The sequence below is a fragment of the Doryrhamphus excisus genome, linkage group LG13, assembly GCF_037039965.1.
Source record: "Doryrhamphus excisus strain RoL-2023G ecotype Guam linkage group LG13, RoL_Dexc_Guam_v1.1, whole genome shotgun sequence".
In the NCBI taxonomy this organism is placed as follows: Eukaryota; Metazoa; Chordata; class Actinopteri; order Syngnathiformes; family Syngnathidae; genus Doryrhamphus; species Doryrhamphus excisus.
Window position 1 is genome coordinate 840,348 of NC_136369.1, and position 25,049 is coordinate 865,396.

At 48.7% G+C, this 25,049-nt stretch overlaps 1 protein-coding gene across 1 annotated transcript in view; it reads right to left on the reverse strand.

The window, feature by feature from the left end:
• Positions 1-25,049, reverse strand: part of adamts7 (a disintegrin-like and metallopeptidase (reprolysin type) with thrombospondin type 1 motif, 7) — a 33,512-nt gene that overhangs the window by 2,564 nt on the left and 5,899 nt on the right. The window contains exons 5-23 of the mRNA XM_058089711.2: positions 21,560-21,643; positions 20,326-20,450; positions 18,725-18,874; positions 17,984-18,127; positions 15,929-16,073; positions 14,654-14,746; positions 14,081-14,226; positions 12,292-12,461; positions 12,058-12,191; positions 11,051-11,171; positions 10,659-10,903; positions 8,629-8,770; positions 7,530-7,656; positions 7,047-7,260; positions 4,427-5,848; positions 2,998-3,150; positions 1,690-1,863; positions 1,220-1,366; positions 4-166 (exon numbers count right to left, since the gene is read on the reverse strand). Coding sequence (XP_057945694.2) covers positions 4-166; positions 1,220-1,366; positions 1,690-1,863; positions 2,998-3,150; positions 4,427-5,848; positions 7,047-7,260; positions 7,530-7,656; positions 8,629-8,770; positions 10,659-10,903; positions 11,051-11,171; positions 12,058-12,191; positions 12,292-12,461; positions 14,081-14,226; positions 14,654-14,746; positions 15,929-16,073; positions 17,984-18,127; positions 18,725-18,874; positions 20,326-20,450; positions 21,560-21,643 — 4,099 coding nt within the window. The remainder of the gene's footprint in view (positions 1-3; positions 167-1,219; positions 1,367-1,689; positions 1,864-2,997; positions 3,151-4,426; positions 5,849-7,046; positions 7,261-7,529; positions 7,657-8,628; positions 8,771-10,658; positions 10,904-11,050; positions 11,172-12,057; positions 12,192-12,291; positions 12,462-14,080; positions 14,227-14,653; positions 14,747-15,928; positions 16,074-17,983; positions 18,128-18,724; positions 18,875-20,325; positions 20,451-21,559; positions 21,644-25,049) is intronic.

Sequence of the window (25,049 nt, forward strand, 5' to 3'; positions counted from 1 at the left end):
CACCAGAGGGGGCGCTGTGGCAGCCATCTAAGCGACAGCGCTGCGTGGCGTGCGGCTGCGGCTGGTGGTCACACTGAGCTCCATCCACTTCCTGCTCCTTCTCGGCCTTTGTGTCCACACACTTGATGAGGCGGCGCCGTACTCCGCTGCCACACGAAACGGAGCACTGAAACAAGAATTGAAATAACGAAACGGGATTTCATAAACGTCACGTTTGTCAAAATCTTCACAAGTTTGGTTTGATATGAAATATAGAACACGCTTAGCACACGGACGCCATGCAAGAGTTTTCTCCGTGCTCGTCAGTCGCCGAAAAGGAGCTGGTCGTCAAAGAGGAAGCGCACCGATAGAAGTGAGAGAAGCAGGTTAGCATAGCATACAGAAAAGAAGCAGGTTAGCATAGCATACAGAAAAGAAGTAGGTTAGCATAGCATACCAGAAAAGAAGCAGGTTAGCATAGCATACGAGAAAAGAAGCAGGTTAGCATAGCATACAGAAAAGAAGTAGGTTAGCATAGCATACCAGAAAAGAAGTAGGTTAGCATAGCATACCAGAAAAGAAGCAGGTTAGCATAGCATACCAGAAAAGAAGCAGGTTAGCATAGCATACAGAAAAGAAGCAGGTTAGCATAGCATACCAGAAAAGAAGTAGGTTAGCATAGCATACCAGAAAAGAAGCAGGTTAGCATAGCATACAGAAAAGAAGCAGGTTAGCATAGCATACGAGAAAAGAAGCAGGTTAGCATAGCATACAGAAAAGAAGTAGGTTAGCATAGCATACCAGAAAAGAAGTAGGTTAGCATAGCATACCAGAAAAGAAGCAGGTTAGCATAGCATACCAGAAAAGAAGCAGGTTAGCATAGCATACAGAAAAGAAGCAGGTTAGCATAGCATACCAGAAAAGAAGTAGGTTAGCATAGCATACCAGAAAAGAAGCAGGTTAGCATAGCATACAGAAAAGAAGCAGGTTAGCATAGCATACCAGAAAAGAAGCAGGTTAGCATAGCATACAGAAAAGAAGTAGGTTAGCATAGCATACCAGAAAAATAGCAGGTTAGCATAGCATACAGAAAAGAAGCAGGTTAGCATAGCATACCAGAAAAATAGCAGGTTAGCATAGCATACAGAAAAGAAGCAGGTTAGCATAGCATACCAGACCGTGGCGGCGTGTACGTCGTCCTCTAAGTCCTCTAAGTCCTCTAAGTCCCAAACATACGTACCTGTCCCCAGGAGCCCGTGAGCCACTGAGCACAAGGTTGCGTGTTGCAGCGCCGGATGTTGCTGGGCTGGAGGTCCAGGTCACATCGGCCCTCTTCTGGGCAGGTGACCATACGCTGTTGCCCCCCTCCTCCGCAAACCTCTGAACACTGAGCACAGCACAAACAACCGATGAGTACAGCTGAAGGGTTCGAACACGACGCTATTAGCTAGGGGCGTCCGGCCGGATCCAAAGGTGACAAGATGCCTTGCCCGGTGGAACCTAGGCTGGGACGCTAACACATGAATGGCTCACACGATCAATGACATGTATTGTCTTCCTCGTCCCTGGCCTCCGAGCAGGCAGGACGAGGGTTCAAATGCCGTGGCAGAACGAAGGGACGACGCTGGCGCCCCCACGCCTCGATCGGTGGGTCATGGCGTCCGTGCAGCAACACGCCAAACTGGGCGTTTCCACGGCGGTGATGCTCACCTGCCCCCAGGATGAGGCGTACCAGTCGACGCAGGGCGGAAGGCGACAGGGCGCTTGGCTCAGCGGCCTGACGGACGTCGCCCGACAGTGGAAAGGTCGTAGAGGTCTTTGATCCCGCATGTCAAAGCACTGGACCTCCCGAGACTTCAGACTAACGCCGCAGTTCTTGGAGCACTGCAAAGAGACACGAATGACGTGATACTGAAACTTCCATCTCACCACGGCTTTCTTCCATAACATTCCCATCGCCTGTTGAAGACCGAAGACCTGAACACGCAAACCAGTCCCATCTGGCCCTCTAAGCAGGCCTTGGATCTTCCTCATCATCAGGCAGAAGGTGCTAAACATAAGGAAGGGGGAGTTGAGGCTTCTACTATTGAATATTACATAATATAGTAATACTTTTGAAGAATACACGCACCGTAGTACTGACTCATCTTCTCCCAGCAACTCATCAAAGTCCTCGTCTTCTCTATCTGGACTGTAGAGCTGGGCAATGTGGCCATCCAACATGGCGGGTTCCCTCTCATCATTGTCGGAGTCGGCCTCGTTGGCAGGTGGCTGTTCCGCCGTGATGCCGGCTTCCGAACCCCAACGACGCTTAGAGCGGATACCTCGGCCCCGGAACTCGCCCGGCGCCGCCGCCGTGTTCGCCCTCTTTCTTCCATCGCTCTACGCCGCTCGCTACTTTACACCGATGTCCGACCGTAGGACGTCTTTCCTTCGCCCGCCCGGAATGATGGCAAGGTCCCGGTTCATTGGCTTCACTCGCTGGTTCACGGTGGCGGACAGACGGCCGCCATGTTGTTTTACAGCCCTGGAGGACCTTTAGCTTACGCACGCTACGTATTAGCGCAACTTCTCTGATTGGTTTATAACTGCCAATAATAATAATAATAACAACAACAACAACAATAATAATAATAATAATAATAATAATAATAATACTGTATGCCTGTACGGTATACTTCTCCAATTGGTATATCGCTGCCAGCGTACGTATTACGCCCGCGTGCCAGAGGGAACTGGTCCGACAGTCAACAAAGCGTAGCGCTGACCAGGACCATTTTAACAGATTTCGGGGTTGGAGTACACGTGAGTTGCACGGGACGGTAAGAGGTGCCATCAATGTTGGAGAAAAGGAAAGGCTTGTAACCAAGCTACATCGAGAATGTCGGTGTGGTTGGCTAGCAGACCTTAGCGTCGAGTGACCGGAGGCAGACCGATGGATCAGGACTACCGCTCCCTCCCCGAAACCGTGTGGCGTCCAAACAACCCAGAGGAGGAGGAAAAGAAGACAGGTCTCACCTTGCTCCATCGACCAATTCGCCACATGGAGCACGGTCGCAGGTAACAGCGCCGGGCGGGCGTGGGCCTCTTGGCCGGGTCGCAGTCGGACTCGGAGCCGGTACTGCAGGCCAAAGTCCTCCACATGGCACCCAGACCACAGCTTGTGGAACACTGCTTGGAATGACGGTGTCACATTGCAACAAAGAAAAGGTCATTCAGACGAGGAAGCAGACGAGGAACAGAAGAGGAACCAGACGCGGAAGCAGACGAGGAAGCAGAAGAGGAAGCAGACAAGACTCAGGATCTCAGTTCCTCCTAAATACAGGAAGGAATCCTTGAGACCCGAACAGGTCTTTCTGTTTGGCTAAAAGGAGGCGGCTAAGAACGCACGCGCCGGGACGCACCTATTCCGCCGATAAAGCCTTGTGAAGAAACCTTCCGTTTGCATCATGTGACCTGCATGTTAGCCAAGCTAGCCCGTGGTTATTCTTCTTATTAGCATTGTTGCACCCAAGAACTAGCCAGCTAGCGTAGCAACTAGCCAAAGGTAACGCCAGGCTTTGGAGCTGCTGCACTGCTGCTGTCTTCAAAGTACTGGAAGTACAACGTTAGCGTGAATGTACCCGTTAGTACACGCTGACAACATGGACAGAACCCTGAACTGCTGTCTTCAAAGTACTGGAAGTACAATGTTAGCGTGAATGTACCCGTTAGTACACGCTGACAACATGGACAGAACCATGAACTGCTGTCTTCAAAGTACTGGAAGTACAACGTTAGCGTGAATGTACCCGTTAGTACACGCTGACAACATGGACAGAAACCATGAACTGCTGTCTTCAAAGTACTGGAAGTACAACATTAGCGTGAATGTACCCGTTAGTACATGCTGACAACACGGACAGAAACCATGAACTGCTGTCTTCAAAGTACTGGAAGTACAACGTTAGCGTGAATGTACCCGTTAGTACACGCTGACAACATGGACAGAAACCATGAACCCTTGTTGGAGGTTTGGGAGTCTTAATGGCGGCCTTTCTGGGTGGAATAGGTGCGTCCCATTACCTTGCCTCTTTTTGCCTCTTTTTATATCTTTAGAAGACATGGTAGAGAAACGGTAGAGATGTGCCAGTAGTCATGTGATGATATTTGATGTGGACAAGCCGACAGGTAGATTGATCCCATCCTAACGTGCTCCAGTCCTTCTGACCTCCGGGTGTACACAGACGACGCTTACATCGACATTCCAAAAGCAGATTTACGTTAACGTAGCAACCAGTAACGAGTTCTGGGTATCGGTGGAAAAACACGTATGTTGCATCTGTCATGTTATCTCTCGGCTACGTTGAGAAGGTCGCCGAGCAGAACCAGACTGGGAAAAGACGGAGACAGAGCCGAGCTTCGTTCCTCTGCTCCAACGGAACGGGATGGACTCGTGCACACTCACCGAGCTCCAGTTGCCGCTCAGCCAGTGGGCTGTCACTCGGATGGGGGTGGGGGTGGGCGATCGTACTGATGTCACATGTGGGGTAGCTGGAGGCCCCGTCGTGGGGGGGACCGCTCCTTCGCTGGGGTCTTCATGGTGTAAAAAGGATGCTGGGTCTGTCCTTCCACTGGATGCGGGTTGGACTGGAGGCTGAGAGTACGGTTCCTGGTTCCGTGTTCCGGCAGGGACGTTCCGCTTACTTGGCAGGAACAGATCCGGGGAAAGGAGCAGAGTCGGACCCTCGGGGGGAGGCAGTGAGGTCCTAACGGGCCCATGGTGAGACAGTCCTGAATCTGGACTGGGACGAGTGGGATCCACATCGGCCAGTTCAAGGACTGGTGAAAGAACTGCTGATTCTGGGCTCGTTTGCGTGGTCGCTAAGTCCAATTCCAAAACATTGTCTTCCATCCAGGGTGCGTGCTTGTCAGTCTTTATTTGATTGGCTCCATCGGTCCCTGGCAGGGAGGGGCTGCCTACAACCTCAGTGGGGGGGAAATGTGCTGTGGTGTAAGATTCCGCCTCTCGGGGGCTCGCCGTCGCTGTCGCGGTGTGACGATTGCCATGGTGACGTACAGGAGTTGGCACCTCCCCAGTGGAACCACGGTTCTTCTCTGCCTGCTCCCTTTGCCGGCCCATATTCTCACTCTTGGTAGGCCACCCGCCGGGGACCTCCAGACTTCCAGGTCTTGTGCTAACATCTTCAGGCCGCAGGAGATCATCAGATCGCTCCTTCAGCGCCGATGAAGGCCCCGTTGTTGAAGAAGGTGGGGACCGAGTGCTGGCCACCGGCAGAAAATAATCCCCAAAGAGGTGGTCATCAAGAGCGGGTTCATCTGGGCCAGAGTTCCCGCTGTCCTTCACAGAGCCAGGATGGATGATCCGCGGTTCTGCAGGATTCCAAGACTGACTGGGGTCCTTCCCACTGGGGGGCGGCTCTTCCTCTTGGGGAAAATCCACTTCCTGAGCGTCTCTTGACTCTGTTCCATCACTCCCATCCGATAGGTCTTCATGGAAGTTGATGAAGTTGTAGTCGTAGTAAAAGTCATCCACTCGCAGGCTCTTCCCGGGAGAATCCTCTTCACTCTCGATCCGATTGTGGTAGTGGAAGTCTTCCAAAATGTTCTTCAAGTCATCTGGACTTTTCGATCGGACTTTGGCGGGACTGTGCTTGGGAATGGAGTTGATTTCATTGAAGACCTCTTGGCTTGTCCACCCACTTCCTGACCCGTCACCTCCTCCGAAGTTATCTCCAGGCTGTGGGCAGTCTTGATGGTTGCAGGGACTGACAGATGCGGGTTTCTCTTGCAGGTCGCAGGCCACACCCGTGTTCCTGGAGCAGGTAACATTCCGACGACGTAGTCCGCCTCCACAGGTTAGTGAGCACTGCATGACGGAGGAAACAGACCATCGTTAGTCACATGAGGGGGACGGCCATGAGACAGATTAGGCAAGATGCAATGTGGCCCTTTATATTCAGTATAGTTATTCCAGACTCCATTCACTGTGCAATATCTGGTCAAGCTCCACGTGTAATATTAAGCTCTAAGTGCAATATATGAACTTCTAAGTGCAGTATTTTTATATCGCCTCATCGAACTCACTAGCAAGGTCTCATCGTGTATCGACTGGTCATATATTTCATCTCATATTTCGTATTATCTTGCAAACTGTATTTGTATAGAACTCAAAAACTAAAATGGTTAATTTGTTAATACTTGTTTATATTGTTTATTTTTTATACTGTGTATTTTGTACTGCTTAACTGATTCTGTTCTCTTGCTGCTGTGCAATGCAAACTTCCCCACTGAGGGACAAATTAAGGCATATCTTATCTTATCTTATCTTATCTCTTTTCCCACTTTTGCTGGGCTTTTGTTTATTTTATTTCTGCAATGAGCCATGTTCCACGGATGGCCCTTGTGCCACGCTTTGGAGGGCTTGGGGCTGTAAGGATTGTGTCCTGGGGTGTCCTGGCTGGGTTGCACGGTGGAGGGTTTTACGGCTCTGAGACGCGTTGTTACGAACGTACGGCGTCATGGAGGTGGGCTGTCCACCTTTGTTGATGGCGTATGAACGACCTGATGACACGGACATGGCCACCCTTCCTGGCTAAATACAGCTAGCATGTTGCTCAGCTGGCAACACGGATCACTTCTATGAGACGAGTTATGAAACGGAAGCCATGATCCCGGGGGTTTGAACTTTGAGAGAAGCGTTTGCTCATCAAGGGTGCAGACAAGTCGGAACATCTGACAGATCCAAAGCGTGGAGTTGCTTCGTTTGGACATCAACAAGCCGTTTCATTTCCATGGAATAAAAGGAGCCACGTGTCGCTCGTTGACCCCGGGAACACGGAGGCAGGTTGGATCGCAAGGTTTACCTAAAGCACGCGATGCACTTCCATGTTGCTGTACTATCACCCATAGTTCTCAGCCTGGTTGGCCCCTGGCCGCCCTGATCCTCCGACCCCCCCTACTGGATTGGGATATGAATTGATCCTACAAGTAAATCAACACGTGGCGTACACACGGCGCTCGCTCGTCAACAATGAGTCGATGTGGAACGCTGCAGCCAGACTGACCTGTGACCAGCCGCCAGTCGTCCAGTCTGCGGGGCAGGGAATGTGCGTGTTGCAGGATGATACGGACTCGGGTTTTGGGATGTGCTGGCATTCGCTGGGCTGTAGGGCTTCCTGCTCCTCCACGCCGATGGCTCGTATGCACAGCACCGTCCTTTCAGCCATGCCGGACCCCCCGCAGCTCGCCGAGCATTTGTGCCACTCCCCCACCCACCATCTGCACTCACAAACACCAACGTTGGATGGATGGATGGATGAATGGATGGATGGATGGATGGATGGATGAATGGATGGATGGATGGATGGATGGATGGATGAATGGATGGATGAATGGATGGATGAATGGATGGATGGATGGATGAATGGATGGATGGATGGATGGATGAATGGATGGATGAATGGATGGTCACTTTATCGGCCGAACACACGTCTCTTTTTATCCGTTTTTATATCTTTACAATGCCCGTGTTCACAAGGCAAACCCACCTGGGCGGACAAGGCTCCTTGTTGCAGCTGCTTTGGTTGGCGTCAGGTCGGCTTGAAGGTTGGCAAAACGTCTGCTCCACTATCCCGTTGGTCCGTTCCACACAGTGGACCATCTGCCTCCGAACGCCTGGAAGCCACAGGAGATGGCAGTCAATGCACAGTACACGTGCAGTATGCATACTACACTGTATACGTAGTACACGTGCAGTATACGTTGTATACATAATATACATAGTACACATGCAGTATACATAATACATAGTATACATAGTATACACAGTACACATGCAGTATGCATACTACATGGTACACATAGTACACGTGCAGTATATATAGTATACATAGTACATGTGCAGTATACATAATACATAGTATACACAGTACACATGCAGTATAAATAATACATAGTATACATAGTACACATGCAGTATACATAGTATACATAGTGTACATAGTGCAGATAGTATACATACATAGTGTACATAGTGTACATAGTATACGTACATAGTGTATATAGTGTACATAGTATACATACATAGTGTACATAGTACACATACATAGTGTACATAGTGTACATAGTATACATGCGTAGTGTACATAGTATACATACATAGTGTACATAGTACACATACATAGTGTACATAGTGTACATAGTATACATGCGTAGTATACATAGTATACATACATAGTGTACATAGTACACATACATAGTGTACATAGTATATGTACATAGTGTACATAGTATATGTACATAGTGTACATAGTATACATGCATAGTGTACATAGTATATACACATAGTGTACATAGTACACATGCATAGTGTACATAGTGTACATAGTATATGTACATAGTATATGTACATAGTGTACATAGTGTACATAGTATACATACATAGTGTACATATTATACATACATAGTGTACATATTATACATACATAGTGTACATAGTATACATACATGGTTTACATAGTGTACATAGTAATACATAGTGTGCATAGTATACATGCATAGTGTACATAGTACGCATACATAGTGTACATAGTGTCACAGCTTGGCTCCAACAAAAGAACATCTCCCAATGGCAAATGACCAAATTACCTGTTCCACAGGTGACGCTACATTCAGTCCATGAACCATACTTCCAGAAGAACCCCGATCCAGGGTCCTGGTTGTCGTCAGCCCCGTCCTGACTGATGGTGTACTCGTAGCGTACGCCTGGATTCACCTCCTGAAAGAGGAGCTGCAAAAACAAAATCAACACAGATAAATTCATTTGTTTTACAAACGATGCCGATAGCGTCCTGCTCGCCATCACATGAAATACACATGAAATACACGTGTAGTTGGTGTAGTTAATGTAGTTGGTGTAGCTGCTGTAGTTGGTGTAGTTAGTGTACTTGGTGTAGCCAGTGTAGTTGGTGTACTTGGTGTAGTCGGTGTAGCCAGTGTAGTTGGTGTACCTGGTGTAGTTGATGTAGTTGGTGTAGTTAATGTAGTTGGTGTAGCTGCTGTAGTTGGTGTACTTGGTGTAGTTGGTGTAGCTGGTGTAGTTGGTGTAGTTGATGTAGTTGGTGTAGTTCAGGGGTGCTCACACTTTTTCAGCATGCGAGCTACTTTTAAAATGACCGAGTCAAAATGACCTACCCACTACAAAAATCCAAAACATATGTTTATTTTCAAATGTATTGAGGATTATTTGTACGTACAATGTATGTTGATGTACCTTACATAACCAAATGAGCCAATATTGCAAAACACGCATAATTAACTATTAACATTTTTTGTAATTACCTGAGTTTACTTTGATGACTTGCACTGAATTGAATCAGCCAGGGATGCATAGTCCGGACAGTAGCTGCTGCTAGCCAGGTTAGCCAGGTTAGCCAGGTTAGCCAGGCTAGCCAGGTTAGCCAGGTTAGCAAGGTTAGCCAGGTTAGCCAGGTTAGCCAGGTTAGCCAGGTTAGCCAGGTTAGCCAGGATAGCCAGGTTAGCCAGGTTAGCCAGGTTAGCCAGGCAAACGCACTTCGAAAAAGACATTGTGAAAAAAAAGTCCACCTCCCATTCCGTATGGAAGTGATATGTTTTTGCCTTTTTACTTGGTCCAGCTACTTCACTCATTTTAGTGACCATAAACTTTAGCGAGGGCTTAAAATCTGACGCAATTCGCCGACTAGCTTAGCACTTTGCATCGTTGTTTACGCATGAGCGGTGACCTAAAGGTCAAAATTCAGTTGTCATCTGACTGGTTGTCCTGTATGTCAATCAAGTAACGGGGATGGATGATAGGCTGACATGGTAAGTTCTGCTGCACTTAGAGACGTTGTTTGATTTGATTGGTCACCCGAAGGGCAACATTCAGTTGTCATCTGAATGGCTGCCCTGTATATCAATCAAGTGACGGCATTGATGCTAGGATGATATTTTTTTCATGTCACGCCGCGATCAACCGGCGATCGACCAGTACCACCTCCGCGATCGACCGGTAGATCGCAATCGACTTCATGAGCACCCCTGGTGTAGTTGGTGTAGCTGTTGTAGTTGGTGTAGTTGATGTAGCTGTTGTAGTTGGTGTAGCTGGGGTAGCTGTTGTAGTTGGTGTAGGTGGTGTAGATTGTGTAGTTGGTGTAGCTGTTGTAGGTGGTGTAGTTGGTGTAGCTGTTGTAGGTGGTGTAGTTGGTGTAGCTGTTGTAGTTGGTGTAGGTGGTGTAGTTGGTGTAGCTGTTGTAGGTGGTGTAGTTGGTGTAGCTGTTGTAGTTGGTGTAGGTGGTGTAGCTGCTGTAGTTGGTGTAGCTGGTGTAGCTGTTGTAGTTGGTGTAGGTGGTGTAGATGGTGTAGTTGGTGTAGCTGGTGTAGGTGGTGTAGATGGTGTAGTTGGTGTAGCTGGTGTAGTTGGTGTAGCTGCTGTAGTTGGTGTAGATGGTGTAGTTGGTGTAGCTGCTGTAGTTGGTGTAGATGGTGTAGTTGGTGTAGCTGTTGTAGTTGGTGTAGTTGGTGTAGCTGGTGTAGTTGGTGTAGGTGGTGTAGTTGGTGTAGTTGGTGTAGCTGGTGTAGTTGGTGTAGATGGTGTAGTTGGTGTAGGTGGTGTAGATGGTGTAGTTGGTGTAGCTGGTGTAGTCTGTTGGTCCCACCTGAATCCACAGTGGTTCTGTGGTGGGTCCGGGTGAAGTCAGGTTCTCCAGATGTCCCGTGCGTTCGTAGGTGAAGACGGTCCCCGCCGCCTTGTACTCCCCATTCCACTGGATGGTCCAGCCGCCGTTCAGGTAGTACTTCCCGGGAATGTCACCACGAAGCGCCAGAAAATTTCCAGCTGCCGCCATCTCCTCGATCCTGATGTCCCAGGATCCCTCCGGGATCAGTCCAATGTCGACGTAGCCTAATGACAGGACATCTCATCTAAGTGACGATGCTTGTGGGGTCACCTCTAAAGCACACGACCTTCAGGAAGAAGAAGCAGCTGTTTCCCGTCCGGAATGACGAGCCAGCACGGGAATCTGGAGGTTGCATCTTGTGGCAAACATACCCAGTCCTTGGCTCTCCTCAAACGTCTTCCTGATAGTTGTACAGGTGGAGCCATTGCCGTGACAGATCCCGCAGCGATCCTCCACGGCGCTGGACTCGATGACGTAGTCACAGCCGACATTCTGTGGCACGGAACCAACACCAAGACACGCTATTGGCTGGATGGTCGTGGACGCAGGGAAAGGCTTCGTCAGAAAGACCACTTCTATCGCCAAAGAACTTCTCCTATGAAACCGAATTTGTTCCACGTGTCCTCATTAGTGACACGCCTACGGAGACGTTTGTCAAAGAATGGCTGCCTAAAATGTCACCAAATGTCATGAAGGTCAGCCGAGTCCGTATTCGGACGGCGCCTCAGTGCCTGGCATTTTGGCCCGGATAGTCGAGTGGATCTTATCTCCAAAAAAGTAGCACAGCACGTTTGGGAGACGTGTTAAAAGCTTGCCTGCAGGGGCCAAAGCCAGCTTTAGGGGCCCCTAGCAGGCTCCTTTCATGAAGGACATGGTACGCTTCTTTGATGAGCTCTTGGATCTTGGCTATTCCGTGTTTTCCGGACTACAAGTGGCACTTACCGATGTTGGGTGGCGCTATCGTCAAAGCCAGTATTTCAAAGCATGGAGCAGCGAGCTAGCCAGAGTTGTCCAGCTAGCTTCTGGTCTTTGGGCTCCAGGTTCATCTACTCGGTGCTAACTTTGTTAGCGCACACTTTGGCTCTCTTCTTGTCATGATGCTAATTATGTTTTATCCCGAAAACTCCATTTGTGGCTGGTCGTGGACTGAACATAAGCCGTACGATGGCTGACCACGTGGCGTGAGAAATGAACAAGACCTCATGGAAATCTTGTGAGGTTCTCCTACCCAACCTTCATGACATTTAGGAGGACAAGCGGCCAATGGACGGCCCCTTTCACGGCACACGTGAAGTCCAGACCGACAGCGTAGGAGAGAAGGAGATAGGTCGGAGGGATGAAGTGGTTTCTCTTGAAGGTGTAGGAGGCAAATGGCTACCTTACAGATGCCGTTGACGCACATATCTCGGCTTTTGTTGCCATCGAGGCACGGAGTCCCATCGATGACAGCGTCACGCATTTTTTCAGAGAAATGTTCATTCAGCGGACGGCAGTGGAGCTCGCAAGGACTGACTGAAATAGCGTGGACACAAAGGCGAGGCCATCAGCAATGAACAATACGGACAATGGCCAAACATCTCCATCTTCATCTCCATCTTTATCTCCAACTCACCTCTGTTGATGACGGCCACCCAGTTGTAGAATTTGCCCTTATAGGGGGCGCTGTTGAAGTTACTGCACTGGATATCTCGGAAGGTGGGCACGTGACTCTGACATGGGCTTGTGCTACAGATCCGATACCTCCGTCTTTCACCCAGGCAGTACTTGCCCCTGTTCTTGGGACTGGACGACAGGGGGGTTAGGGTTAACCCAGTTGACTTGTGGTACCGTACACAGGAACGTGTCCTCATACACGTCCCTGGACTGGTCACCAACTTGTGGTACCATACACAGGAACGTGTCCTCATACACGTCCCTGGACTGGTCACCAACTTGTGGTACCGTAAACAGGAACGTGTCCTCACATGTCCCTGGACTGGTCACCAACTCGTGGTACCGTACACAGGAACATGTCCTCATACACGTCCCTGGACTGGTCATCGCAGCCCGAAGAAGCCATAAGAACCACATGCAAATAGCAGAGATGAGATTCTAAGGCCCCCCGAACTGGACTCCCTCAACACCTTGGCTGCGCCTAGAAATTCTGTCCATGAAAATTGTGAACAGAATCGGTGACAAAGGGCAGCCTTGGCGGAGGCCAACGTTTATCGGAAACAGGCTCGACTTACTACTGGCAATGCGAACTGGTCACCAACTTGTGGTACCGTACACAGGAACGTGTCCTCATACACGTCCCTGGACTGGTCACCAACTTGTGGTGCCGTACACAGGAACGTGTCCTCATACCCGTCCCTGGACTGGTCACCAACTTGTGGTACCGTACACAGGAACGTGGAGGAGTTTAAGTATCTCGGGGTCTTGTTCACGAGTGAGGGAAAGTGGGAGCGTGAGGTCGACAGACGGATCGGTGCAGCCTTGGCAGTAATGCGGTCGCTGTACCGGACCGTCGTGGTGAAAAGAGAGTTGAGCCGGAGGGCAAAGTTCTCAATTTACCGGTGGATCTATGTTCCCACCCTCACCTATGGTCATGAGCTTTGGGTCATGACCGAAAGAATGAGATGGCGGATACAGGCGGCTGAAATGAGTTTCCTCCGTAGGGTAGCTGGACTCACCCTAAGAGATAGGGTGAGGAGCTCAGCCATCCGGGAGGGGCTCAGAGTAGAGCCGCTTCTCCTTCACATCGAGAGGAGTCAGTTGAGGTGGCTCGGGCATCTAGTCCGGATGCCTCCCGGACGCCTCCCTGGGGAGGTGTTCCAGGAATGCCCAGCCGGGAAAAGGCCCCGGAGCAGACCTAGGACACGCTGGAGGGACTATGTCTCACAGCTGGCCTGGGAACGCCTTGGTGTCCTCCCGGTGGAGCTGGAGGAGGTGGCCGGGGATCGGGAAGTCTGGGCTTCCCTACTAAGACTGCTGCCCCCGCGACCCGGACCCGGATAAGCGGAGGAAAATAGATGGATGGATGGAGGTGACAAGGCCAAAAGTATGAGTGTGGTATCTTACAACCTTCAACCCCCGTGTAGACGACATGGAGCAGTTACTTCCTAGTTGGAGGCTTCTTCCTTTGACTCCGTGGACGGACTGAAGTCCCAGCCCTGATCTTCACCGGCTGGATGTTAGCATTCATCCATCCCAAACGTCTTTCACAGCTCACTTCCAGACGCACAAACCTCCTTAAGGGAGGCGTTAGCACGCTACAGCCGGAGATACAACATTGTAGCTCGACTTAGAGGTCAGACGCGTGGAAGAAGCATCAAGGTCCCCTTTAGAGGAAGCGTTGTGATGCTTTTACATCTCTAATTAGACATGCACCCCATCTGGTCTCAGGAGGGTCTAAAACTTACACGGGGTGGTCACAGTCTCGCTGGGCACTCTGGACTCCGGCTCCACATGACCTCGAACAGGCCGTCCACTCAGTCCACGACCCCCAGCCTCCATGGACGCTGTCTGGGGGACGTCCAGCCACCACACACTCCCCACTGGAACACCACTGGCATGAAGGAAAGACAGTTTGATGTGCAGACCTGCTGGAGCTGCTGGAGCTGCTGGAGCTGCTGGAGCTGCTGGAGCTGCTGTAGCAGCTGGAGCAACCGGAGCTGCTGGAGCTGCTGGAGCAGCTGGAGCTTCTGGAGCAGCTGGAGCAGCTGGAGCTTCGGGCAGTCAACCAGTCTACCTGTCTCCTTTCATCGAGCACACTTTCTTATAGCAGGAGTTTGATGAGATGTATTTTTAGATGTTGCCTTTTGTCAGTCCAAACTTTCTTCAGGGTCTCTGGAGGCTTCAACCGAGCCACACGTCAAACTTTATTTTAAAAATCACCATAATCAGCAATCAATACTGACAAAAAGTACAAAGAATGAAGGGAAATTGGCGAAGCGGAATTCATTTGCAGCTTTCATATCCGAACCGGGACTCACCTTCTCTTTGCCACAGCTGGTCCCGTCCACGGCCCCGTCCAGCTTGGAGTGACACGTGCTTCCCACCGTGCACCACAGCGTGCTGCACACGTTCTTGGGGAGCAGACCAAGACCAACGTCAACATGATTGTCCACAGCAGTCATAGTGGAAGCTGCTCAATGGGATTCAGGTAGCGTTCAAGGACACGTTCACTGAGGTGATGTGGTGTAATATGTTGTATGATGTATGATGTTGTATGATGTTGTATTATGTTGTATTATGTTGTATGATGTATGATGTTGTATTATGTTGTATTGTGTTGTATTGTGTTGTATGATGTATGATGTTGTATTATGTTGTATTATGTTGTATTGTGTTGTATGATGTATGATGTTGTATTATGTTGTATTGTGTTGTATTGTGTTGTATTATGTTGTATGATGTTGTATGATGTATGATGTTGTATTGTGTTGTATTGTGTTGTATTGTGTTGTATGATGTTGTATGATGTTGTATTGTGTTGTATTGTGTTGTATGATGTTGTATGATGTTGTATTGTTGGCTACACCAGCTGTACACGCATCGATGCTCTGCACAGCTTCCTAAGTACGTAGCAGTGAAAGCACCACGCGCGGATATCCGGGATAACTTCCAGTGTATGGAATACTCGGCAGCGCAGCTGAAGCCTTTTCCCCACTGGAGATAATCTGGCGGTTGGATGTTGCACGCCAAATACACAAAGCGTCCCACGGCTGATAACACAAAAGGTCAAATGCGGCGTTTATCAGGGAGTTCACTCACTCGGACCGCCGTTGGTCTTCTTTCCTTGTTCACGCGCATGAATGAGCATCTTCTGGAGGAAAGGGCGAATGCCAAGGAAAGGAGAGCCTGTGATGTCACGTTACTGAAAGGAATCCTTCCAACTGCATCCTTCTTGGGCTGCATCCTCTGTTTCCCTTGTTGCCATGGTGACGCCTCTTCTGGTGCTCCACTTCCAGTCATGGCGACTCTTTCCCTGCTTCCCCGAGTCCAGCGCTCGCTTGGGCGATACGACTGTTGTGTTTTGGCGGATGCTCGTTGGGGCAGACGCTTGTACCGTTTTGTTGGGTCCAGAGCTTCAGACACTTTGCCTGAGGAACTCTTTCCCAGAATGCTTTGGGATCTTTTCACGCTTTCAAAGTCAAAGAGACGCGTTTGTTCGCCGGTTTGATCGAGGAAGTGTTTGCAAACAACGTGATGGACAGGAATGAGAGACTGGTGGCGAATGAAAAGGAAAGATGGGAAGGTGGTCTTACATCCATGTCATCGCAGAGCACGGATCCGGAGCCATACTGCAGCCGGCACTGATGGGCGGCGCTGTACAGAACGCCAGGAAGCAGCAGACCATCAGAAAGCGCATCCGCCGCCGGAGCGTCGTCAAGGCACCGACCCCAGCCACGACTGCAGGGGGGGAGGGGGTAGGGGGGACAGGTCACCAAACAGTCTTTCATTTCAAAGGACAACAATAAGGATTCCATTTAGAAAAGCATTCCGACTGTACCGACCATTCCTCTCTTAAAGGTAAAGTGCACCTCTTTCTCTTTTTGTCTTCTAAAGTTCTAGAAGTTGTTTGGTGAAAATGTTGCTTTTGGCGTCTGAGGCCAGAGGATCTGTCCGTGTTCCAACGACAACGACTCAAACACACAATCTCAAATACACACTCCACTGGCTTTTGTCCTGCCGTGCTCCTTCATTGGCCCACCTGTAAAGCTGACTTGTAACAAAGGTAACAAAGCCTCTCTCTGAAGGCTGATGATGTCACAGGCAGAAGGAGAAAGGAGATCTTTGTTGGCTTCATCGAATCTGGCAAATCACCAGATTGATCACAATGACATCATCGTTCCATCATGTCCGCCCCGTGATCGTCATGCACCCCTGATTAAAATGTCCAGGTCTCAGCTCTTTTTGTTTCCTGCTGCTCTTTTCCTCACCTTTCTGGTCTGCTTGAACATGCAACCCCTCAACCCCTCAGCTCCTCAACCCCTCAACCCCTAAGCTCCTCAACCCCTCAACCCCTCAGCTCCTCAACCCCTCAACCCCTCAGCTCCTCAACCCCTCAACCCCTCAGCACCTCAACCCTTAAACCCCTCAACCCCTCAGCTCCTCAACCCTTAAACCCCTCAACCCCTCAGCTCCTCAGCTCCTCAACCCCTCAGCTCCTCAACCCTTAAACCCCTCAACCCCTCAGCTCCTCAGCTCCTCAACCCCTCAACCCCTCAGCTCCTCAGCTCCTCAACCCCTCAGCTCCTCAACCCCTCAGCTCCTCGACCCCTCAACCCCTCGACCCCTCAGCTCCTCAACCCCTCAGCCCCTCAGCTCCTCAACCCCTCAGCTCCTCAGCCCCTCAGCTCCTCAGCCCCTCAGCTCCTCAGCCCCTCAGCTCCTCAACCCCTCAGCTCCTCAGCTCCTCAACCCCTCAACCCCTCAGCTCCTCAACCCCTCAGCTCCTCGACCCCTCAACTCCTCAACCCCTCAACTCCTCCCTTCTGCTGAGAGTCAACACACACTTGGACCAATCACGTGCGGCTAGAACAGAACAACCAAACTACGGCTTGTTCACTTCCAACAACAAACACGCCATCACGATTGCTTACGTAAGTACGACCTCGGGTGTGAAAGTATCGGTCAGCGATCTCCATCATGGCAATCCTTGCACCAATATATTACATGTGTGTATGTCAGTGGAATCATATATATGATTCTATCTAAGCAGCATGCATAAGCAGCATGTATATAAGCAGCATGTATATAAGCAGCATGTATATAAGCAGCATGTATATAAGCAGCATGCATAAGCAGCATGTATATAAGCAGCATGTATATAAGCAGCATGTATATAAGCAGCATGTATATAAGCAGCATGTATATAAGCAGCATGCATAAGCAGCATGTATATAAGCAGCATGTATATAAGCAGCATGTATATAAGCAGCATGTATATAAGCAGCATGTATATAAGCAGCATGTATATAAGCAGCATGTATATAAGCAGCATGTATATAAGCAGCATGTATATAAGCAGCATGCATAAGCAGCATGTATATAAGCAGCATGTATATAAGCAGCATGTATATAAGCAGCATGTATATAAGCAGCATGTATATAAGCAGCATGTATATAAGCAGTATGTATATAAGCAGCATGTATATAAGCAGCATGCATAAGCAGCATGTATATAAGCAGCATGTATATAAGCAGCATGTATATAAGCAGCATGTATATAAGCATCATGTATATAAGCAGCATGTATATAAGCAGCATGTATATAAGCAGCATGTATATAAGCAGCATGTGTGATGGGCAGGACTCACTCCAGGAAGCGTGTGATGTACTGGCGACTGCAGCGGGACCACCTGGGCAGGGAGGTGCCGTACAGCAGCTGAGGCGACATGATGAAGGGTCTTTTCCCGACGGGTTGGCAGTCATTCCCGTTGCCGTCGTGCTGAATCCCAAAGCTGACAAAGAAGCAAATAGAAGAATAGAAGCACATAGCCGCATGTTGGAAACCCACATTTGAAAAGATACATCCCTCTTTATGATCAACTCCCAGGAAGCATGAAATCCAAGGAAATCCAGCTGGAATGGGTGCAGGTTGTGGAGGATCTAGAAAGCTTTGTGTGCGGGTTATGGTGTGTAGCGGCTCTACAGGAGTCCACACCAATACAAAGACCCCACGTGAGCCTCATAGTCCCCTTTAATCATTAGCATGCTTAGCATGCTACCCAACTGACTCCAATGAAACTCCAATGATTTGAAAGTTCAAGTGTTTTGTTGGGACAAAATTCCGGGTCTGGATAGGAGCGTTGTTGTGGTATTTCACATGTGACTCAGTTGTTTTGTCCAGATCAATGTGACAGGAGCTCATGTGTCATCAAAGGATAGGAATGGAAATGGAAGACAGGTGCCAGCGGTGGGACGGGAAGATGGAAAGACTACTTTAGAGTTGATGAATGAGGAAAAGGAGAGCGAAGGAAGAGGAGAAGAAGCGTCTGCTGTGGACCAGGAAGTAGCAAAGATTGGCATATGGAGGACCATGCGTGACGGAGGCTTACTTGTGACCCAGCTCATGTGCGACAGTGAAGGCCAGCGGGAGGCCGGTGTCCTCGCTAATACTGCAGCTCCGATGTGATTGACACATCCCCGCCACATGGGACAAACCCAGCGTTTCACAAGGCTTGTTGATGGACGCACAGATGTCCTTCCTGCGGAGACGAAGAGTGCAATCTTAATTCCATTTGGCCGGCAGGAGATGGGTGACCATGACAGATGATGGCTCTTCATGACGTGCTGCCATTTTACCATGCCAAGAATGCCAATAATATGCAGTTGCATACCTGAGTACCGCCTTCATGTACAACATCTGATTTTAAATACTACCTTCAGTTGATTATCACAGTGGTAAAAGTGGCCTGCATGTGCTTTTTCACACACTTTAAAGAACCAAAAGTCAATGAAAGAAAAACTTATTTCACTGCTAGGAAGTAAAAAGTTCCATTTTTAGACCTCCTGTCCATCAAGGTCGACATGAAGGAACTAAAAATGTATCGTCTGGCAAGGAAGTCGAAGAAGAACGACATGCAGGAGGGTGATGATGAGTGGGAGTGATGGCGTTGACGTCAGAGACCAATACTTTAAAGGAAAATGCAGTTTTTTAATTTTTTTTTTAGAATCGTGCCCATCATCCACAATCCTCATGTGAGATGCAAACTCCTGCTCTTGTCTGTGCCTTCTAAAGATATAAAAACAGCAAAAATAGGCAGGTCATTGAGGAGACACGTCGGTTCCGCTAAGAAAGCCCGCCATTAAAGCGGTGATATGATAGCGATAGATGTTTATGTAGGTTTGATGAACTGCTGTAATGTTGCTATGCTAATTTTAGCATGTTAGCAAAGCTGACATCAGCATGTTAACAATACTTAACGTTAACATGCTAAACCTATCATGATAGCGTGAAGTGTTTGCCAATGTTAGTAATAATATTAAAAATAATGATTAAAAATGCTGCTATGCTAATGTGAGCATGCTAGCACTAAAATGCTATGCTAGCTCTAGGTTTTTATATAAGTGTGTACTTATGAAAACAGCTGTTATTCTGCTAATTTGAGCATTTTAGCAAAACTAACATGTTAGCATGTTAAGCTAACATGCTAGCATGTTAACAACATTTAGCGTTAGCATACTTAACCTATCATGATAGCGTAAAGTGTCTGCCAATGTTAATGCTAATAAAATGATTAAAATTGCTATGCTAATTGTTACTATGCTAATGTTAGCATGCTACAAAGGCACTTAGCATGTTCATGTACCGTTTCTACTGTTCCACTGCATTTCTACTTGTGAAAACGGCTGAAATGTTACTGTGCTAATGTTAGCATGTTAACAATGCTAACATTAGCATGCAAAACCTAGCACGATAGCGTGCCTGCCAATGTTAATAATCATAAAAACTGCTAAAAAAGCTACTTTTCTAACGTTTAGCAGTGTTCTATCTTTAGAAAGCCAAAGTCTGCCACTGGGACTGGGCATGATTGGATGCAAAATTCCCCAAAAGTGCAGTTGTCCCTCAAAGGGAGGTGGCAGCAAAATGAACTTCTGGCACACTCTCCAAGTGGCCGCCAGTTCCCTTGAATCACGGACGACAGCCGTCGCTCACCTGGTGAGGAGAACGGCGACATCGTGGTGAAGAGGATGGTCGTCTGCCTTCACGTTGAGTCCCTTCTGCCACTTACAGAAGCTACTCAAGCTGTGGTCGGCATGGTGAGTAATCTTTAAGTCGTCCTGCACATCACGAGGACAAAGTTGAGCAAACGTAGATCGTAGATCATAGGTCTAGCTTTGAGGACAAAGTACGATTAGTCAAGAAAATTGCTCATGACGAGAAAAGTACGGTGTTGCCGTTTGATAGACAGATGCACCGAGCCAATGGCGTTTTCTTTCAGCCGCCCAACTTCAAGCACGCTCCTCTTCGCCTCGTGCAATAAAGCATCATACAAAACTACGGCCGTGCAAATTAGAATACTTTGGTTACCTAGAAGTATCAGTACACAGCATACACGTACCAGTACACAGCATACACGTATACCAGTACACAGCATACACGTACCAGTACACGGCATACACGTACCAGTACACAGCATACACGTACCAGTACACAGCATACACGTACCAGTACACAGCATACACGTACCAGTACACAGCATACACGTACCAGTACACAGCATACACGTACCAGTACACAGCATACACGTACCAGTACACAGCATACACGTACCAGTACACAGCATACACGTACCAGTACACAGCATACACGTACCAGTACACAGCATACACGTACCAGACGTCTTACAGCTGATGTTTGTGCTCCTTGTTTTCCGGTTCTTCAGCTGACACGCGTCCACAGAAGCGCTTTATTAATATCTTTTCTGCATGATTCCAATCCTTTGTAACGTATTCTTAGTAAACAAAGCCGGGTTTGCCGATGAAATGCCGGCAGCCACCAAAGATGAGGCTGCCCGGCATCTCTTCCTGGTTTAGTGCCAAGCCAAGCGACGTTCTCTTTTTGGACAGCAGCAAGTCAAATGAATCAAAGAAGTTTGATGCTCTGCTCAACCAACCAATGAATTTGACTGCCAAGATGGAGGATGCAAGAAAAGTGGATGATTTTGATCGGGGAGTGATCAAACCCGCTGGCATGGATGAGCACCGTCCAGGTCAAGCTGCCACTAAGCTGGGCTAAGCATTAAACACATGCGGAAGATGGAATGCAGTTGGAGCGCCACCTTGAGGCATCTTTCAGTGGAGGCCACCCAATAGGATCAATAGGTTATTAGGAAGCCGTGGACCAGAATGAACATCTCAACATCTGAACATACGCTCCATCGTTTTACCTCATCCTGCTCCAGGAGTACGAGTCGAACGACAACAATGTTGATAGCGTTTCCGATACTGGCATCTTGGAAAAGACCCGCCACCTGGAAAACACAGCAGGGGTGGGAAGGGGGTGGGGCGGGTTCATGAACCAGGATGAAGATGTTAAAAACATCATTTGCATACAAATATAAGTAATATTTCCTGTTCTAATGGTCTTGTTGTTTCTATAAACACTCTGGTCACTGCTGGCCTGGCGGTTGGCCGACCTTCCCTGCAGGCCCCCTGCTGAGTGGCTGGGTCAGAGAAGTATGGTTTCAGCCCTTCAACCACATGGAAACTGTTGTGGGTGTCCTGGAATGGTATTGTCTTGACAATGGAATCGGAGGCGACGGACAAGCGGAATGATGAGGAGAGGACCAAGCCCACATCTTGAGGGAATCTTTGGGACGGGGACAGCAGTTATTGAAAAAGGCGGATTGTGTCCCATCGGTGAAATCAAACGTCAGCCAGGCGATTCCGTTGTCCGTGAGGTGGTGAAAAGATTTTAGGCGGGAAAGCAGGATTGCATCAAAAGGGGTTGTGGAACTGAGGGGGACTACGGAATCCGGACTGAAGTTGGTCCTACAGTCGTTGGTGAGATGGCTCCCCATTGAGGTGGCAAAGCCCGTTGAAGGATCTTGGAAAGGAAAGGATTTGATTTGGACAGAAAGTTATGGATGGAAGTTGAATTGGGCTTTCTTGAGGATGGAGGAAACGACAGCAAGTTTGGGAGACGGAAGACAGTGGAGGAGCTACGAGGACTTTACAATTCCATATGGGAGTTGGTGGGGGGGGCAGTGATTAACGGGGATGGATGGGATGGAGTATTTCTAGGAAGTGATGCCTTCAGGAGGTGGGTGCAGATGTGAGGCCTTTAGATCGTATGAGAGCGATCATGAAGCCAAAAGAAACAGTGGAGATTCTGGATGAACATCTGAACTCAGACGGCGGGTTCATAACGCGACCGGAGGCGCTGAGCAGGGAATGTAAACCGAGGTCGAATTTGGACTGAAACGTTCTTACTTGTTCCTCAACACGTGCTTGAAATGAGACCCGAGTCAGAGATAAAGGACTCGTACCGAGCTGTATGGCGACCATTATTATCCTCTCCGCGTCGGCAAATGAACACCGAGGTCGTCAAGGCGACGTCATTCACTTTGCATCCGCTTTTTAAAGCTTCCGCGGTTCGATTTTCAGCCTCACGCTGGGATTTTAACCTTTGCTGTATTGATCTTATTGTGAATGAAAACACTTCATGGGATTGTTTTCACTAGAAGGTCCATTGATTCTTCACCTCCAGCCACGGGCTTTCCATCTGCACCCATCCTGAGGTTGAAATGTTCACCAAAACCATCCCAACGTGGGACATGAACACACCATGCTAACGTGTCATACTTCCTGTTAGCAGCCACATCCATGGTAACGTGTCATACTTCCTGTTAGCAGCCACATCCATGGTAACGTGCCATACTTCCTGTTAGCAGCCACATCCATGGTAACGTGCCATACTTCCTGTTAGCAGCCACATCCATGGTAACGTGTCATACTTCCTGTTAGCAGCCACATCCATGGTAACGTGCCATACTTCCTGTTAGCAGCCACATCCATGGTAACATGTCATACTTCCTGTTAGCAGCCACATCCATGGTAACGTGCCATACTTCCTGTTAGCAGCCACATCCATGGTAACGTGGCTGCTAACAGGAAGTAAAAAGGAACGCTAACATTTCCAAACTGAAAGTGTTGGCAAGCGTTGGCAAGCTTGGGAAGCGTTGGCGTTGGCAAGCGTTGGCAAGCGTTGGCAAGCGTTGGCAAGCGTTGGCGTTGGCAAGTGTTGGCGTTGGCAAGCGTTGGCAAGCGTTGGCAAGCGTTGGCGTTGGCAAGCGTTGGCAAGCGTTGGCAAGCGTTGGCAAGCGTTGGCAAGTGTTGGCGTTGGCAAGCGTTGGCGTTGGCAAGTGTTGGCGTTGGCAAGCGTTGGCAAGCGTTGGCAAGCGTTGGCGTTGGCAAGCGTTGGCAAGCGTTGGCTTTCAGAGATGTACTGTCCAGCTGCCGCACGTGTGTTTGGACAAGGAAGTCCAGTTGAAGTGGAAGTCCAACTTCCCAAGTCGGGCTTCCTCCACAAGACAAGGTCGCTACGGCAAGAAGAGAATGGAACATCTGCTCACTACGGAAGACGATGCCATTCACCGTGAGGACGGGAGGCAAGAGGCGGTCTCCCTTGACGTGCCGCAAGATTGTTTTCATGAATGGAAAGATTGGGAGCGTGGAGGTTGGAAGCCTGACAGGATGTGAGGAATAATGACAGTTTCCTGTTTCTATTGTTGGCCACACAAGCGGCAGCTCCTCAGTCGCTGACCTGCTGTGGCGCATCCTTCTTCTTCTGGCGGCAGTTTAATTAGCTCCTGTCGGCAAAGACATCAGCTATTTGGGGAACGCCACTGGGGGTCCAACTGGAACGCCCGGGAAGTCAGGTTGACTGAACCCAGACGGACGGTGAAAGAGACGAGTCAAATAACCGTTTGTGTATCTGGCAACCCCCTGCCCTCCTTTAAAGCAATCTCAATGATGCTCCGCTTTGACGGACAGCCAGGGATATCCATCCGACGCCGCCATCACCGTGGCGGAGCGCGGCACGGCATCATCCTCAAAGCTTTCATCCTTTTGCCTTCATCCACCCCACGTGGGATTTGAAACAAAGCATTCACGTCTAGACTTCCCAAAAATATATTCCACCAGGAAACAGAAGTCAAGAGTTGCCTGGAAGCTGACTGGTGATGGAAATGGGATGGAGATGTCCTCCACGCAGGAATCATGGAGATCTAGACACGAGTCTTCGTGTCTGAGGGACGGATTGGACTGACATGACGGCAAAGTGGGGAAAGATTCAAGGATGACCATAGAAGATATGAAAGATAGAAGTTATCAGAGTTAGAAGATGGAAGATATGAAAGATAGAAGTTATGAAAGTTAGAAGATGGAAGATATGAAAGATAGAAGTTATGAAAGTTAGAAGATGGAAGATATGAAAGATAGAAGTTATCAGAGTTAGAAGATGGAAGATATGAAAGATAGAAGTTATGAAAGTTAGAAGATGGAAGATATGAAAGATAGAAGTTATCAGAGTTAGAAGATGGAAGATATAAAAGGTAGAAGTTAGAAGATAAAAGATGGAGAACGAGCTAAGAACGGGCCGTACCAACGTGACGTAAACAAGCCATTTTGGTACGGTTGTTGATTTATTTCACAAAAGCAAAACATATTTGTGTGAAAGTGAGAATTATGCTTGAAACGTATGTTTTCACAAAAAGCTGCTTTTCTCCCTTTTGTAGTTGGGAACTGATATTTGCCTGAAACGGCTGATTAGCAGAGAACGGTCAAAGGTAGAACCAACTTTGTTCTGGTAGGTTCCATGCCGATACGGCCATAGAGCCCAGTAGTCAGCGGTTAAAATGGCCGCTCTTGGGATGC